The following is a 17,238-nucleotide window of genomic DNA, read 5'->3' as shown; positions in this document are numbered from 1 at the left end:
TACGAGGGGATGTCATTGTAGGCCCACAGTTTCTATCCTCTGGGCAAGTGACACAAAGGGCCAGTGACATCCCAGCCGCCCAACTGCACCTGGTTGTCCCTACAGGGAGATGCCCTGGAGGAGGGCATGGCGACCCAGCCAGTGTCCTCGCCTGGGGAGCCCCACGGACGGAGGGCTAAGTCCATGTGTTCACACAGTTGGGCCCAGCTGAAGCGGCTTCACCTGCCTGCCTGCCTGCCTGCCTGTCCCTTCAGAGGAGGGGCTTGGGAGCCTCCTGGTCCCACACCAGCTGCCACATGAGCCCCCCCAGGGTTGAGGGCCTGGCCACCACTGGGGACCCCCTTTCTGACACGGTTGCGAGACACACAGCAGGCGCCACTGGAGATGCCTGGCGTTGTGTCTACTAAGGGTGAAGACAGGGGCCTCTGCTCCTCTCCGTCCCTCCATGTCTCCACATCCCCATTTCATCGCAATAAAAAAGAATGAAGCATTGAAAGAATGAAAAGACAAGGAGAAAACGTCTGCAAAACAAAAGGACGGGGATCTGAAATATACAAAGAACGCTTAGAATTCAACAATAAGAAAACAAGCAACCCAATTTAAAAAATCAGCAGAAGATCTGGACATCCTACCAAAACAGATGATAGACAGACACCTGAAAAAAAATGCTCCACAGCATGTCATCGGAGAACTGCAAATTCCCGAAATAAGGTACTGTTGCGCACTTCTGTGGTGGCTACAACCCAACCCAAGGACAACAGCAAACGCTGTGAGGCTGTGGAGCGTCGGAAAGCCCCATTCACTGCTGGCGGGGATGAAGGCGGGACAGGCCCTCTGCAAGGCAGTTTGGCAGATTCTTACACAACTAAACATATCTTACCATATGATCCAGCAATTGCACTCTTTGGTATTTACCCAACTCAGATGAAAACTTATATCCACACAAAAACCCACACACGGGTGTTTGAGAAGCTTTATTCATAATTGCCAAAACCTAGAAGCAACCAAGATGTCCTTTGGTAGGTGAGTGGAGAAACAAACTGGCACATCCAGATAGTGGAATATTCAGGGGGGCAAAAAAAAGTTATTGAGCCATGAAAAGACAGGAGGAAACTTACATGCATATTACTGGGTGAAAGAAGCCAATTTGAAAAGGCTACATACTGTGTGGTTCCAACTATACAACAATCTGGAAAAGGCGAAACTTCAGAGATAGCAAAAAGATCAGTGGCTGCCAGGGGTGGGAGGGAGGGTGAGAATACGGAGCCTGGGATCTTCAGGGGACATGTGTCGGTATCCATCAGTCAAAACCCACAGAATGCACAGACCAGGAGTAAACCCTGACGCTGACTGTAGGCTTTAGTTAATAGTAAAGGATCGACGCTGGCTCACCAATTATATAAAAAAAAGAAAGAAAATGCACGAACAGGATGACTGCAATGATGTAAAGCAAAAGCAGCAGCTGACACAAACAGGAAAACAAAGCTCGGTCATAACTCAAGGAAGGGAGGCATCTCTAATTTTGGCAGGCCCTGAAACAGGAGGGCAGGTTCTGAATAAGAAAGTACTTTTAAAGGAACTAGAACACCGTGTTAGTGCTCCCTGTATGCCTCGCGCCACGCTGGAGCATTTTAACCCTCATGAAAACCCTAAGAGACGGACATTCTTGTAAACCTGTGTTTACAGTCAGGGAGCTTGCTCAGGGCCCCCACTTCAAGTGGGACAGCCTTGGCATTCAAAGTACTGCATTATATATACTGCCTTTAAAAATAAGTACTAGTGTTAAAAATAGTCTTGAACTATTTTTAAAATATGTTAAAAATGTGAAATATTAAAAATAGTCTTTTAACACTAGTTACATTCATTTAAGCAATACTTTAAAGATAGTAGTCGTGTCTGACTCTGCAACCCCATGGACTGTAGCCCACTAGGCTCCTCTGTCTGTGGGATTCTCCAGGCGAGAATACTGCAGTGGGTTCCATGCCCTCCTCCAGGGCATCTTCCTGACCCAGGGATCGATCCCGGGTCTCCCATCTTCCTCCGGCTCTGCCCGCAGCCCCCGCCTCGCCCCACCATTCCTCCCTCATTTAGAGTCGCCAGGAACCTCGTGACTGGCAAGCTCACGGCCGCGACTCCTGGTCTCTTACATGTTATGGTGACGACCATCTCAGTCCCGGTGTCTCTTCCGTCTCCAGGGTACCTCCTCCCGTACCCCCTCCTCCCCCTCAGCCCTCTTTGTTGGGTCCGCCGCGTCCTCCCCGGGGAGCTGCGGTTCTCTGGGGGGTGTTACGGGGGGGTGGGGGGGTGGGACGTCTGTGCCTTCAGTCGAGCCTTTGGGTGGCTCTGCCACAGGTGGGGCGAGGCCGCACTTTGGGGACCAGGTGTCACTCAGAGACCGCAGACTCAGCAAGAGCAGAAGAACCCACTTTTCTCCTCCAGGCGGCCCCTGGTCCTGGCTCCTGCGAGGTTCGGGATGCGTCTGTCTCTCTGGAGTCCGCGCCAGCCCCGCGCCCACCCCTGCCCGCATCCAGGGCGTTCCCTGAAGCTCGTCTTCCGTGACTCTGCCTGCCCTCACTCTGCCTCTTCACTAAGAATGTCTCACTTCTTCCTTTCTGCCCGCCTCCCCAACCCCCCCGAAATGTTGTGTCCTTTGCAAATTGTTGCCCAGTCCTCAGCAGGCGGAGTTCATCCATCCACCCCCGGGACCCCACGGCTACGCACCCCGTGACACTGAGCTCCGAGCCGAGAGGTGTTCACTGCGTGGCCCACGGAACCTGCGCGCCAGAGGCCCTCTTGCTGTGCTAAGATGACGCTGCAGCAAAAAGGACAGAGATTCCTACTCACACAGAGGCCCTCAAAGGCACCGGAGAGTGCGTCTTCCCTCAGAGAAGGTTGACAGGCATCTGGGCTCAGCAAGCTTTTTCCATAAAAACACAGACAGCATCTCTGTCTCTGACAGTCGTGCGGTCTCTGTCATAACTACTCAACTTTCTGGCGAAAGCAGCCTTCACGAGACAAAGGAGAGCGGCTGGACTCCAAGAAACTTGATTTGTGAACACTGAAACGCGAATTCTGGATGATTTTTGTGTGCCGTGATAAACGTATTCTTCTCAAGCACTGAAAGATGTAAAAGCCTCGTTGGCTGTGGGTCGTGCTGCTGACCACGGCTGACCCCGTGTCCTTCAGCGCAGGACTCGGGTCGTGAGCTCCGTGCCTTTGACTGGAGGGCCCCCAGGTGAGAACCTCATCAGCACAAGGACAGAAGAGCCTAGAACCCTGGCGACAGGAGGCGCCGCCCGCTCAGCGCTGCCCCGGGCGCCCGGCCGGCCCGCGCGCAGCCCCCCTCCTCCTCTCCCGGTGCCGCGTGCCCCCTGGCAGCACCGGGCGCAGCTGGGCGCCGTGCGCCTGGCCCGCCCCCAAAGGGCTGCTGTCAGCTAAATCAAAGAGAACTACAGAAACCTGATCAGTCACTTAAAGAGAAAAGGCAAGCTTCCAGTCAGAATTCTGCGGTCATTCAGCTCAGTGTCTACCACCTTCTTCCAAGCAAGCACTCAGCTTTCGGGTGAGAGAGATGAGGGTCCAGGAGGGCCAGGTGTCCCAGACGGCGGGGCTCACAGCAGAGCCGGCCTGGGCCCTGCATGGGGCGCCCGGGACGTCCACGCCCCGCCGGCGGCGTCCCGGGACCCCGTCACAGAGAACTGGGCGGGCTCAGGGGCCAGTCCCAGCCTGGCCGCTGACCTGCTCTGTGCCCTCGGACGCGTGGGAGGCTTTCGTGCCTCAGTTTCCCCAGCTGTAAGCCGAGACAGCGCGCCCACCTCCAAGGGCCGTCGTGAGGCTGTGACGGGTCCGCCCCAATAGGCGTTCGCCACCTTCATGAACCTACGGAGCACCTGCTGTGTATCTGATATTGAGTCCTTCATGCATTTCACCGGAGTCAAGTCTTTTAACTATTCTAACAAAGTGACTGTTATCCCCACTCTGTAGATGAGCCTGAGAATCGTGGTGTGAATCGGAGGTGGGTGCTGGAACAAGGCTTCGTCTCTTGCACAAGCTCATCTGATGAAGGTGTCCGAGGCACGCGGGAGTGACCACGTCCCGAGTCCAGCCCTTGATACCCGAGCACGGAGGAGCCCCAGGCCCCTGGTGAGCTGGCGGCTGCCCTAGCATCCACAGGGGCTTCCGCGGTGGGTGTGGCCACTGCCGTGTCTGCTGGAAGCTGCCGGTGCTGCTGCCGCTTTCGGCCCTGGGGTGTCTGAGCGGCGGGGCCGAAGGGGGTGCTCTCAGACAGACAGCCCACATGTGACTCAGAGCTTTTCCGGGTCAGCAGTCAGGTGTCTTGTGTCTGCGCTGCCACTGCGTTTCTGAAGTTCCAAAGTCTTAAAATGAAGAGTCACTAAATGCTCGACTTGCCAAGACATCTGGGGGATCATAGAAACCTCTGCAGGGCAAAACTTGGTGTTTCAGCAGATAGTGGCGCCTGTTTAAAACCTTGGGTGTAGGCGAGAAATGTCGCTCCTTGAATTCATCAGAGACAGAACACCTAAAGCCTCGTCCAGAAGAAGTCCTGAGGCATCCAGCTCTGCACGCCTCCCCTCACCCCGCATCTTCAAATCCTTCAACAGAGACTCAGCGAAGAGACGTTCTGGCCGACCAGGGCCGTCCCTCTGCTCCCGCAGGAGTCCAGAGGCCCCCGGCTCCAAAGACCACGGGTATCCACCGTTTTATGTGGCTTCAAAGGCCGCGGCCTTGGGCTCAGCGGGGAGGCGCTGTGGGCCATGGGCGGGCAGGGGGAGCCTCCTCTGAACCTGGGGGCTGGCCGTCACTGCCGGCGGCGGGTCTGCGGCCCTGAAGCCCCCCGAGCTCCCCTGAGAAACGGGGGGGAGGGAGACGCACCCCCTCCGCAGTCCTCGGGCAAGGAGCACGGAGGAAAGTGCACGGGAGACTGAGAGGCACCGTAGGTGCTAAGATGTCTATGCCCCACTGAGACTGCGGAGGCTGAGAGGGGAGGCCGCTCACACCACTTCCGAGGACAGCCGCCCGCATGCTTTAAGGCCCTGAGCTCAGGTCACGACCCCAAACGCCTCCCGCCTTCTGTCAGGCCCAGGGGCAAGACGGCCGCTCGCTGGCGGTGTCCTCTCCCCACCAGGTGGCGCTGCTGCCCAACGAGCGATCTCTTCGCTGCGAGGCGGGTGAGAAGAGTTTCCAGCAGATCGCGTTGGAGCTGCAAGAGTACAAAGAAGCGCAATGAAGGACCCCCCCTCAACCCACGCACGCCTCACCACTACTCCCAGGTCTCAAGGAGCAAACCAGGACCTCGGGGTTAGCAGCTCTGGAGGCCGAGGCCAGCCCGTCAGTGTAGCGGAGCTGTGACGGCAGGCGGCTTTTTCTCGTCCCCACTGTGATGGGCCCCGCTTTCCAGGGCAGGAAAGGGGTAGCCTAAAGCCACCCTGCTTCCAAGGTGGACAGACAGTTGGCTACACACAAAGGTCACGCTATGGGTGCCCATGCTCCAAAGCGGCCAAGTTTCCAAAAGAGGACAGCATTAAACAACTAGGTCAGTTTCTCCGGAGATACGGCAGTTACTTTTGCACATATGGGCACAACGTGATCCGTAAGTGGCGATAAACTGAAATACTGATATTAGATGGACCTCAGGTGTTAAAACCGTGCACGCTCCGGGAGGACAGTGCTGCCCTCTGCAGGAGAGCGCGGGCACTGCAGGGAAGCACCCTCACCTGCGGTGACTCCGGACTCTCTCTCAGCCTGGACTCCAGCCAGGGCCCTTCATTCGAGAAACAGGACCCGCTGCAGACTTTCCTCCAGCTCCACGGAAACGACCAGAAATGCAGCAACCATGTTTGAAGTCAGAGCACCCCCTCTTCCTTCACCCCACAGACCTCAATTCATTACTCTAGAAATAAGTGCATCCTTTTTGTGGGTGCAGTAGGTGGGGTGTCAGTATTTTTCTTCATTCCTTCGACACAAGAGATGGAAGGGTTATGGGGTTAACTACTGCCACGTCTTGCCTCCATTTGCTTTCACTGCCTTAACCTTAGAATGCTTTTGTAATCAGTACATAGAATTGAAGAAAGGTGTCTTCCAGGCTCTAATGGGTGGTGCTCCTGAGTACTAGATGCTACCTGTTTAAAAAAAGAGAGAGAGATTATTTTGCATTGTGCTTTAATCTTTCGGGAACCTTCAGAAAATTTAGGTATTTAGCACTTTAAAAAAAAAGTACAATGTGGATTTGCCTTGTAAGACCTTATTCTACTTCGGTTCTACAAGACTTATTTAGCCCATGGATATTATAGCCCAGAGTTGCCTCCAAATAGTTTTTAATATATATTTTACTTATTTGGTTGCACTGGGTCTTAGTTATACCATGTGGGATCTGACCAGGGATCGAACCTAGGCCCCCTCCATTGGGAGCACAGAGTCAGCCACTAGACCACCTGGGAAATCCCAAATAATTTTCGAGGACAAAGACTATTTTATCAATGGAGAGAGCTCAAACAACTAAGCTAAATGTAAGGAAGAACTACGTTTCCTAAGCTCCTCACCGCCGCAACCAACCACTGCCTTCAGGCAGACAATTCTGTTCATTGAAGCAGAATTCTGCTAACATCTGCGTGCCTCCTCGGTGCTATTTCATGATGCTGGACCCTGCCCATGTATTATTTAATCCTCGAAGCCCTAACTTAAACAAGCTCATCATCCGCGTGGGAAGACTCAGCTCTGCAGCCCAGGGTTCCTTCCATCTGTCCCTGCCATCCCCCTCTTGTCCTGCCCTCACCGGAACCGGTGGCTCAACTTGCAGGCTTTCTCTCAACCATTCGACAGTTTCAAAAACTATCTCAACAATTTTTTTTTCTTTTTGTCTCTATTTAAAACCTGGCAACTTCCAATTTTTCCTTCAACCAACAACTCCCAATTCTGCAGTCTGGCTCTGTTTTACTAACTGAACCAAAAATTCCGTAACTCTTTCAAGACGTTTCCCATGACGACAGTTGCCCGTGTCATCACCCCCCCCCACACACACACACACACATACACACACCGCCTGTACATACACACACCGCCTGTCACCGGAGGTGCTCGCAGCGCGTACCCGGCCCTGGCTGGGCCCTCCGTGCCCGCCCGTGCAGTCAGGCACTCCTCCAGGAATCCTCACACGAAACACCACCCCCCCCCCCCCCCCACGGCTACACGTCCACCCCCACCAAGGCGCCCGGGGCACCGTCACGGGGCCTCAGGAGCGGCCGGGACACGGACTGAGCACCAGCCACTTGGAAAACCGCCGGCCAGTCTGGGAGGACGGCCTACAGCCCCGCACCTGCATGCCTGGATGTGTCTCCCGAGGGCGCTCCTGCACGTGGAAACCGGGAGCCTGGGGCAAAAATGCTCCTGTTACGATGGCAGAGCAGTGAAAACCACCCAGATGTCTGCTTGACATCGGATGAGAAGAGGCAGTCACAGAAGCCGAGGTAAAGGGCACCCTTTCTCTAAAGCTTGAGCCAAGGAAGAAGACACTGCGCGCTGGGGAAGGAGGACGCAAAACGGAGGAGAGGACAGTGACGCTGAGAGTGGACACCCCGCGCGGAAGGAGCGCAGGGTGGCATTAGACGACCCCGGAGACGTTACCTCCAGAGGGGCTGCAATTGCCGCGCGCTGCGTGAGGCGCCTGCCCACTGGCTAATGGGGGAGCGGGGCCTGCAGACCACCGGAGGGGCTGGGCGAGGCTCTGCTCGCAGCGCGCACGCAGGCGACCTGTACAGTCAGGCAGACGGCTTGCGGTGGCCGGGATTCCCAGATGGTAGATAACTAGGGGATTCACTGCCCACACTACAGGGAAATAACTGGTTGACTCTTTAAAAAGGAAAAACAACAACAAATCCAAACCCACCAGGGATGAGGTCCCCCTCTCTTCACTGCTACATTTGCAATAAAGCACAATTCTGAAGCCATTTTTCATTTTTTTTATTGCTGTTAATTCAAGGAAAAAAGGTTGCATAAAATCCAATCTTTTCTAGAAATATAAGTGGCCTTTCCAGTACATAACATTTCAAATATCAAAGTATATGGTAAACATACAAATAAGGAGAAGGTAACATACCTCCTATATACAGTACAGTCTTTTAAATCATAAAATAAGCTCCGTAAAGTACAACTGGCAAGTGATTCACAATGCGGTCCATACAGGGCTTATCAAAACTCTCACTTTCACAACTCAACTGCAGCTTAACAATTAATTTAATATATGGTCCAAAAATACCAAATAAAATATATTTAATCAAAATAATTTCCTTTCATTGAACTTTCTTTTTAAATTAAAGCTTTCGTCTACCCCTTCACCCCCCCCTTTCTTCCCCTTTTACTCCCACCCCTGAAAGAAGGTTTCAAAATGTACATTGGTGCTATAAATATAAACTCTACCTATGAAGCTTTACAGGAAGCTTCTTACTTCAAGTGTTTCCTTTTGTCTGGCAATCTGTTAGGTTTCTGAACCAAGGCCAGATATTTAAGTTCCTCTGCTGCACACCAACGTGACCCCGCAGAAATACCCGCCGTCTGCTCTGAGCCGGGGCTGGGGCACAGCACACCCAACCCCAGCCCTCACGCCTGCGGCTCAGCGCCGGGGCTGCTCGGTGCGTGGATGGCAGCGGTCCAGACCGACACCCCGTCTTCCAGGTAACCTCAGTGCACTTTAGGAAATCAAAAATTACCTGGAAGCAATTTAGTACATAGATCGGCTTTAAAAACAAACAGTCGTTTTAAACAGCAGCATTAAACTTAGTGACGGGACACTGACATGATTAACACCATCTTAACACACTCAGAATTCAATTCAGTCTTTCACATTATAATCAAGCATAGTGGTAAACTGTTATCAAAGTGACTTTGCTACGAGAGACAGGATAGGGAACAAATACCCGACTTTTGTAGAAATGCAGAGCTGCTGTTCAGATCGCAATAAACCGTATACATTTAAAACAACAGAACACTGTGACAGGTGGCGTAAGGAAAAGAAGTCTTGACTAAGTGTCTTTTACGTGACACAGTGGTAGACTGTGGTAGACCACATGTAAAACTGGCTGTTGGCTTTCGTTACACACACACACACACACAGGAGAACCACACTCACACGAGTTTGTTCACTTTATGTCTCTCTGAAGCAACAGGCTAGAAACGTATGATGGAGTAAAAAAGTTTCTGTTTTTAAAGAAAAAGCTATTTGTCCACTTCGTGTGTTACATTTTCTCAGTTTCATATGGTTTTAGCTCTTCCTCTCTCTTCCACTCCGATTTTTATTTGGACAAGCGCTGCGTTGGTGTGTGTAGGTGGAGGTGTTTTTACATATATACACACTGCTTGGGGAACTGGGTTCTCCCTTACCGTGAAGGTGAAACATTTCACCGCCGAACGACACTACGCCGTGCGGCTTAGAGCGTGGACGGTGCAGTGCCAGCCGCTCCGGCAGCCACTGTCACGAGCGGAGGTGGGATGAAAATGCGGAGATTAGGGCCAAAGTGAGGTAAGCTGGGGAAGAAGCAAAGTTTTTTGTTTTTTTTTCCCCAAAACCATATGACCGTCACCAGTGTTATGAAAAAGGTCAAATACACAGTTTCAAAGATTCAGTAAACATTGCACACAGCAAGTATTCAGTGTAAAAAAAAAAAGCACACGTCAAGATTTTCCTTTTGATAGTTTGAAGGTTTAAATTACACATATCATACAGATAAGCCTGTTGTTGAACCAGAAGACCAGAGGCTCAAAAGCAATGAATTCTTGTTTTGGTTTGGACATCCGTACAAGAGAAATGAGAAATCTCAACTGCATAGAAATCTAGGAAATGTATAGACAAAGAAACACAAACAAAATACCTTTCCTTTCCCACCACACCCCAACCATGACTCCCCACACTTCAGTGTATTAAGTAGGCAAGCTTTACTTGTTTCAGTCTGCAGAATCCAACGTATCATTAGAAGGGGGGAGGGGAGGTGCGTATCTCAGTCTGTAAGTGCCTAAAAGGGGAAAGAGAACTGCTAAGTCACTGCGCACAAGGTAAGTAAGGCATCACACACTACAAGACATCACACGGGCCTGCTCCTCTGTCCAGGCAGCGCCTTCTGCACTGCCGTGACCTAGAATAGTCCTTAAATGACTTTTAAAAGAGCAATATGAAGTTTGTGCTTTAAGTTCAACCTAAAGCTATCAAACTCAACTTTCCCTTAAAAACTCCAAGCAGACACTCCCAATTCAAGACTCTTTTCCTGTGTTGAGATCTGGCAAAGTGACAAAAGCTTCCTGTGAGCTGAAACATAACAGTTTGAGGCCTCCACTGAATTTGGTATCCTACTTGTACTTATTTATTATGGTGGTAACAAAAGAAAGTTCTAATTTTCTTACTCCCAAGTGAAAGTGTTAGTCGCTCAGTCGTGTCTGACTCTGCCAAACTATGGAATGAACCCTGACAGGCTCCTCTGTCCATGGGGTTCTCCAGGCAAGAACACTGGAGTGGGTTGCCATTCCCTTCTCCAGAGGATCCTCCTGACCCAGAGATCAAACCCGGATCTCCTGCACTGCAGGCAGATTCTTCACCCTCTGAGCCACCAAGAAAGCGCAGTGCTTAAATGTTCTGTTCCTTAAAATGTGACAAGATTGGAAACTAAGGTCGGCTGGGAAAGAAGGGAGCACGCCTGAGGTCATCTGCCTGTGCACAGATAGACCCAAACAAGGAAGGATCGATCTCCCGTCAGGTGACTACCACTTCCTAATTTTTCAGTATTTAAAACTTTTGCTTACTCTATGAAACGGGATTGTTGCTTTTAAAACAGTGCTGCTAGCAAAGAGATTCTGCAAATTCCCATTATACCCTTAAAAACTGCCTTTCCGGTTTCCTCCTTCCCTGGCAACTGGACTCCTTTGACCTGCCCTGCGCTGCGGGGCCTGTGTCTACACTGTCTGGCCGCCTGCACCTCTCAGCTGTCGCTGGGAGCGCAGCCTGCGGACACACACACTGCGGCTTCTGCTGCTCCCACGGAGCCGCACGCCTCCGGCCCCCTCAGAAACAAGTCCTCTGGGCGCTTTCGTGATTACCTTGTGGGCTGGCCTCCATGGACGACTGCTTGCACTCCTGCGCATAATGTCCGCTCACGCCACAGTTGTAGCATGACGCGCTCCCGCTCTTCTTGGGCGCCGCGCCGCCCGAGCCGGCCACCACGCTGTGCGGGTACACGGGGTAGAACCGGCCGAAGCCCGCCACCGGCTGCACGCCGTAGCCGGCCTGGCCGCCCAGCACCGGGTCGGGCACCAGCCCGCTGGCGTACGGGGCCTGAGGCAGGAAGAAGGGGAGCTGGCCGCCGCCGCCCTGGGGCGCCTGGCTGAGGTAGCTGCCGTTGCAGAGGGAGGGCAGGCTGAAGAAGGGCGAGACGCGGTACAGCGGCCCGGGCGCCGGCCCCGGGTAGTAGTAGCCGCCGAGCGGCGGCCCGGCCCCACAGCCGCAGCGCCGGCCGCACGAGCCGCAGGCGCCGGCCGGAGCCAGCAGCGCGCCCCGCGCCCAGGAAGGCGGCGCCGTCGCCCTGCGCCGTGCTGGGCGCGGGGCTCGCGCTGGGCGCGGGCGCGGGGCTCGGGGCGCCCGACGGCGCGCTCGTGGCGGCCGGCCCGGGGAAGGCGGCAGACGCGGCCGCGGGGACCACCACCTTCACGCCGGCAGGCGGGGCCGCAGACGCCGCGCCGCCCTCCAGCTGAGGCACCATTGGAGACAGTCCCGCCGCTGGCGAGGCGGCCTTCGGGACGGGGTCCGTGGCACCGACGGGTGAGCCCGGGAAGGGCCCGGGGCCGGGGCCGAAGGCGGCGCTCGCGGAGCCCGTGCCCAGGCCCGCGGTGGGCGGCGGCGCCAGGTTCAGGGCGCAGCTCTCAGGGGGGCCCGGCGGCAGCTTTAGCCTCTGGATGGTGAGGTGCAGCGCGGGGCCGCCGCCGTGTGGGAGGAAGCCGGAGGGCAGCGGCAGCGGGGCCGCCAGCAACTCCAGTGGCTTCTCCGAGTCCCCGGCAGACGCCGCCGGCCCGAGCGCGCCCACAGGTGTGGGGTCCGCGGGCTCCCGGAGGGCGGAGAGCGCCACGGGCCCGGGGACCAGCATCCCGATCGTCTTGCCATCTGCAGACTTGGGCGGAGGCAGCACGACCTCCGACTTCTGGGCACCATTGTGCATGACACAGTGTAGAGTTGGCATGAAAGAAATGTGCTGATACTTGGCTGAACTTAAGGGATCTTCCAAAAGGTTTGCGCTGTCGTTTCCTAAGGAAGCGATCTGAACAGGTGGCTTGACCGTGACCGTCTGACCGACAGAACCATAACTTGTAAACCTGGTCGTCGAGGGGTTTCCAGAGTCCTCGGAATTGCTGTCTGTGTCTGAGAGAAACATGTAAACAGATGTTAACACAAGCATCATCTCCCGTCCATCCTGCTAGAAATAAAATTGAAGTATACCTAAAAATATACCCTGACTTTTAAAACCAATAAATGTACCCCCTCAGCTTCCTGACTACTGAGCTGACATTCTTTTAATTTTTGGCTTTCTATGGACTTTAATTTGAAAAACAGGGAGATTCTGGAAAAGGCAAGACACTAAGGAGACAATAAAAAGATTGATGGCTGCCAGGGGTGGGGCAGGGGGCGGGGGGGCGGGGGGGGAGAGATGAGGCAGAGCACAGATCTTCAGGGCAGTGAAAACACTATGATGTAGTAACGGCGAATCCCTATCGTTACACATCTGCCCAGGGCCACTGAAGGTACACCACCAGGAGTGCACCCTTAGACGCATCATGTGTCAAAGTCAGTTTTGGGTCAAAGTCGGTGCATCCCTGGTAAACAAATGTGCCCTTCTAGTGACTGATGTTGATACCGTGTGAGAAGAGGGACCACACAGGAAATTTCTGCGTCTTTCTCTGAATTTCACTGTAAATCCAAAACCGCTCTAAAAAAATTAAATCTTAAAAAAATCCTTGGACATTTGTTTGTAAGAAATAAAAGGTTAATGGAGCCTGACTGAAGCACAGTATAAACACAGACTTATTAATAAGGTATCAGGGATCTTTTACCTTTAATCAATTTTAGGCAATTCATTTGATTTATATGTTTTATATGTTGTACTGCCTGCCAAACCTGAGGTCTTCACATTTGTCTCTCATAAATTATATAATTTAAAGGAGTTCAATCAAAATTATTTAATTTAAACATCTAGAGATAGAGAAGGGAAGACAGTCTTCCTAGAGTGGAAAAGTCCTCCTTTTAAATACTTCAGTGGGAGAAAGAAAATGTAAAGCGACCATTACAGTCATAAAACAAATGCTAGAACACAAGAGGCAAGAAAAATACGAGACCACTGCTGTTTTTCCTAAAACAAAACAGCCAAGTGGCAGATACAAAACTATATCACATTTCTCTTTATTACTGTATCATTCTTATGCTTGTAAACAGAAATAAATTCAATATAGACTTCCCCTGCGTTTCTTAATTTTTGGTGTGAAGGGGGCAAAATACAAGATTTAATTCACACTGTTTATCATAAACCCAGAAACTGCAGTACTATGTATGGGGACCATCCAATTAAATGCAGTGCCTTATTTAACATCTTTTTGCTCACAAATATAAGAAGAATTGCCTTATGTACTTAAAATGCTTATATTTATTAAGGTAGTAACTAGCTATATTCAGCTAAGAGGCTAAAACTTCTAGAAACAATTCTAAAAACAAATCATACTATGCTTCCTGGAGAAAGGTTAAATACAACCTATTTCGTGACACAGAATGTAAACAACAATACTATTGCCTCAAAAATAATTTTTATTAGAAGAGATTCAACATATGAATAAATGGTTCTAATATAAACTCCCCTTAATAACTGAGGAGTTCCTTGTTAAACTCTGCAAAACAAAAAGGATTCAATCAGTAACTTACTTAAGGCATTATATCTATATCTGTACCTTCACACAAGTAAGAGTTAAAAATAATATTTAAGTTCAAAAGAAGCTGTTAACATTTTTCAGATCATCAGTTAAATTTCTAAATGAACTGGGCTTTGTTTAAATCATCTTAAGTCATAGCAAATAGCCCAATGATTTTAACTGATCTCAAATGGTTTTCTGAGCATTCATTAGAAGGGCTCATCTAGTGATTCAGATATTTCAAAGTCTGAGCTGACTTTGAAAAGTGTAATGTCTTATTAACAAAACCCCATTATGACCACCACCACCACCAACAACAAAGCCACTTGCAGTGTAGGAGACCCAAGTCCAATCCCTGGGTCAGGAAGATGCCCTGGAGAAGGAAATGGCAACCCACTCCAGCACTCTTGCCTGGGAAATCCTATGGACAGAGGATCCCGGTGGGCTACAGTCCACGAGAGGCAGAGAGTCAGACACGACTGAGTGACTGACAGCTTGAGTCTGCCATCTCTTAACAGCTGCTCACCCATGGGGCGTGTGTCACCATCAGCGGCAACTGTTTAACAACATGGCTGCCTGAGGCAGCATTACCAGCTGGGACTAACAAGAGTCTGACCAAAAAACTCTATAAAGAATGAGATGTTCACAGGAAGCTCTGAAAAGCTTAGATATATCCCTGGGAATCTAGAAGGCCATGCTCATATGCAGGGCTGTAGGCCTGTCCAGTAAGGACCTAAGGTGGCTCTCAGTTCTTACTTCTGGCTGACTCTGAGTTTTCATTTAAGGAGGATTTGAAGATACGGTACTTACAGAAAACAAAATGGCAGATATAAATCCTACCTTATCATTAATTACAGTAAATTTAAATACATAAACAAGCCAGCCAAATGGCAGAGATGGGCAGAATGGCTTAAAAAAACCCATAATCCAACTATAAGGTGTCTTTAAGAAACATACTTTAGAATCAAAGACACAAACACATTTAAAATAAAAGGATGGAAAAAGAGGTAACCTGCAAACACCCAAAAGAGAGCTAAAGTGGCTATAGTATTATCATCAGATAAAACAGACTTTGAGACAAAATCTGTCATTAGAGACAAAGAAGGGTATTTATAATGATAAAAATGGTCAATCAGGAGGACATAAAAATAAATATATGTGCATCTAACAATATGCAGTTTTCAATCTTTCTGCACAGACTCTCTCCTTTGTTATGACTCTTTCTCTTTTAATATCATTTGCAGTGAAACAGGTTTAAAAAATCAACATTAGTAGAAACTGCTAAGTCAGTGGTCTTTAAGACACCTGTTATACCAATTAAATTTAAAGTCAATAATGACATTCTCAGTACCATAGTTATGTTTGACATATTTTAAGAGTACACATTTCCCTCTGCCTCCCCCACACCCTTCCAAAGAGCAAACCTCTGTCTTTTTCTTCTTCACTTTCAAAACTCTCTCTTCCATCATGTCGGGGGCTAGAAGGAGAGCTGTAACTCTCTGAAGACGTCTCTCCACATGTGTCATGTCCAGATCCAATGTCCAAACTCACATCTGAAAAGTACATGATTTTTTAAAAAATGGAATAGTTCAGCTAAATAAATTTCTGAACTGAACCATCAGCAATTACAGCTGTAAATTTTTTTTCAGTTTTTCTATAATTAATAAAAACTGGCCATTGACCTAGGTAAAGATTCATTACTGAAACGCAATTTTAACTGAAAATAACTGACAAATACATTCTTTAAAAAAAGGCAGAGAAAATAGTCAATCTTATTGACTTTAAAAATCAGAATTAACGTTCTTTTTAGGGTCTGCCTAATATTACCACATTGACCCACTTCTTAAGTCAAACAAAAACTCCTCTGAGTACACTATAAAATTCTTTCTTAAAAACAAAACAAAACAAAACTCAAGAATACAACTGACTGCCAAAAATGCCTTTCAGTTAAAATTTCCATGCCTGAATATTTGAAAAGATTAAATTGCTTCTCATGAAGTAGAGTGAGTAGCCCCTGAGTTCTAAGCAGAAATAAATGATGGACTGGAAAAAAAAAAACAAAAACACCTCCACCAACAAACCACTTGGGTGGAGTGAGCTCACTAACATGCTGTGAAGCATTTGACACTTCACAGGGTAAGCTTCTGAATGTTTAAAAAAAAAAAAAAAAGTGAGGCATCTATTTCTCAGTATGAAATAATTTATTGCATTATTTTCTTTACATTATACAGCTAGTAAATATTTTAATCACTTAACTCATAGATTAATTTGCAATTTTCAAAGAAATAAATATATAAATCTAAATCTATAGTGAACATAATTTCCTGTTTTTGACAATCCAGGTGCTTTAGAATTGTGTGGCATCTTTGGAATTTTTATAATAAAAAAGAAATGTGATCCTCTGGACTCAGAAGGTGAAGAAGGTGAGGATGATTAACTACGCCAAAGGCTATTCCACAAACAGAGATATAAAATTCAATATTCAAAAAACTAAGATCATGGCATCCAGTCCATCACTTCATGGCAACAATGGAAACTGTGACAGATTATTTTCTTGGGCTCCAAAATCACTGCAGATGGTGACTGCAGCCATGAAATTAAAAGATGCTTGCTCCTTGGAAGAAAAACTATGACCAACCTACAGAGCATATTAAAAAGCAGAGACATTATTTTGTCAAAAAAGGTCCATCTAGTCAAAGCTATGGTTTTTCCGATATTCATGTATGGATGTGAGAGTTGGACTATAAAGCAAGCTGAGCGCCGAAGAATTGATGCTTTTGAACTGTGGTGTTGGAGAAGACTCTTGAGAGTCTCTTGGACTGAAAGGAGATCAAACCAGTCAATCCTAAAGGAAATCAGTCCTGAATGCTCTTCGGAAGGACTGATGCTGAAGCTGAAGCTCTTAATACTTTGGCCACCTGATGCAAAGGACCGATTCATTAGAAAAGACTCTGATGCTGGGAAAGGTTGAAGGCGGGAGGAGAAGGGGACGACAGGATGAGATGGTTGGATGGCATCACTGACTTGATGAACATGAGTTTGAGCAAGCTCTGGGAGTTGGTGATGGACAGGGAGGCCTGGCAGGTTGCAGTCCGTGGGGTTGCGAAGAGTCAAACACAACTGAGCGACAGAACTGAACTGATAAACTTTTTGACTTATTGTTTTCCCTGATTCCACTTTTTCCCCTTCTATTTGCCATGAAAGGATGGGACGGGGTGCCATGTTATTAAGACGACAAAGAGGAAAAAATTTACACAAGCCACTATTCTAATAATAAAAATCTAGTTATTAGTA

General features: G+C 49.4%; 1 protein-coding gene across 1 annotated transcript in view; it reads right to left on the bottom strand.

Moving 5' to 3' along the window:
- Nucleotides 1-7,961: 7,961 nt before the first annotated feature.
- ZCCHC2 (zinc finger CCHC-type containing 2) overlaps nt 7,962-17,238 on the bottom strand; it is a 45,859-nt gene continuing 36,582 nt past the window's right edge. The window contains 4 exon segments of the mRNA XM_043888975.1: nt 7,962-10,022; nt 11,098-11,593; nt 11,595-12,409; nt 15,369-15,497. Of these exon segments, the coding sequence (XP_043744910.1) occupies nt 9,955-10,022; nt 11,098-11,593; nt 11,595-12,409; nt 15,369-15,497 (1,508 nt within the window). The 3' untranslated portion in view covers nt 7,962-9,954.

This window comes from Cervus elaphus, chromosome 27 (assembly GCF_910594005.1).
Source record: "Cervus elaphus chromosome 27, mCerEla1.1, whole genome shotgun sequence".
In the NCBI taxonomy this organism is placed as follows: Eukaryota; Metazoa; Chordata; class Mammalia; order Artiodactyla; family Cervidae; genus Cervus; species Cervus elaphus.
The sequence above is the reverse complement of the archived record's forward strand: the minus strand, read 5'-3'. Positions and strand labels throughout refer to the sequence as shown.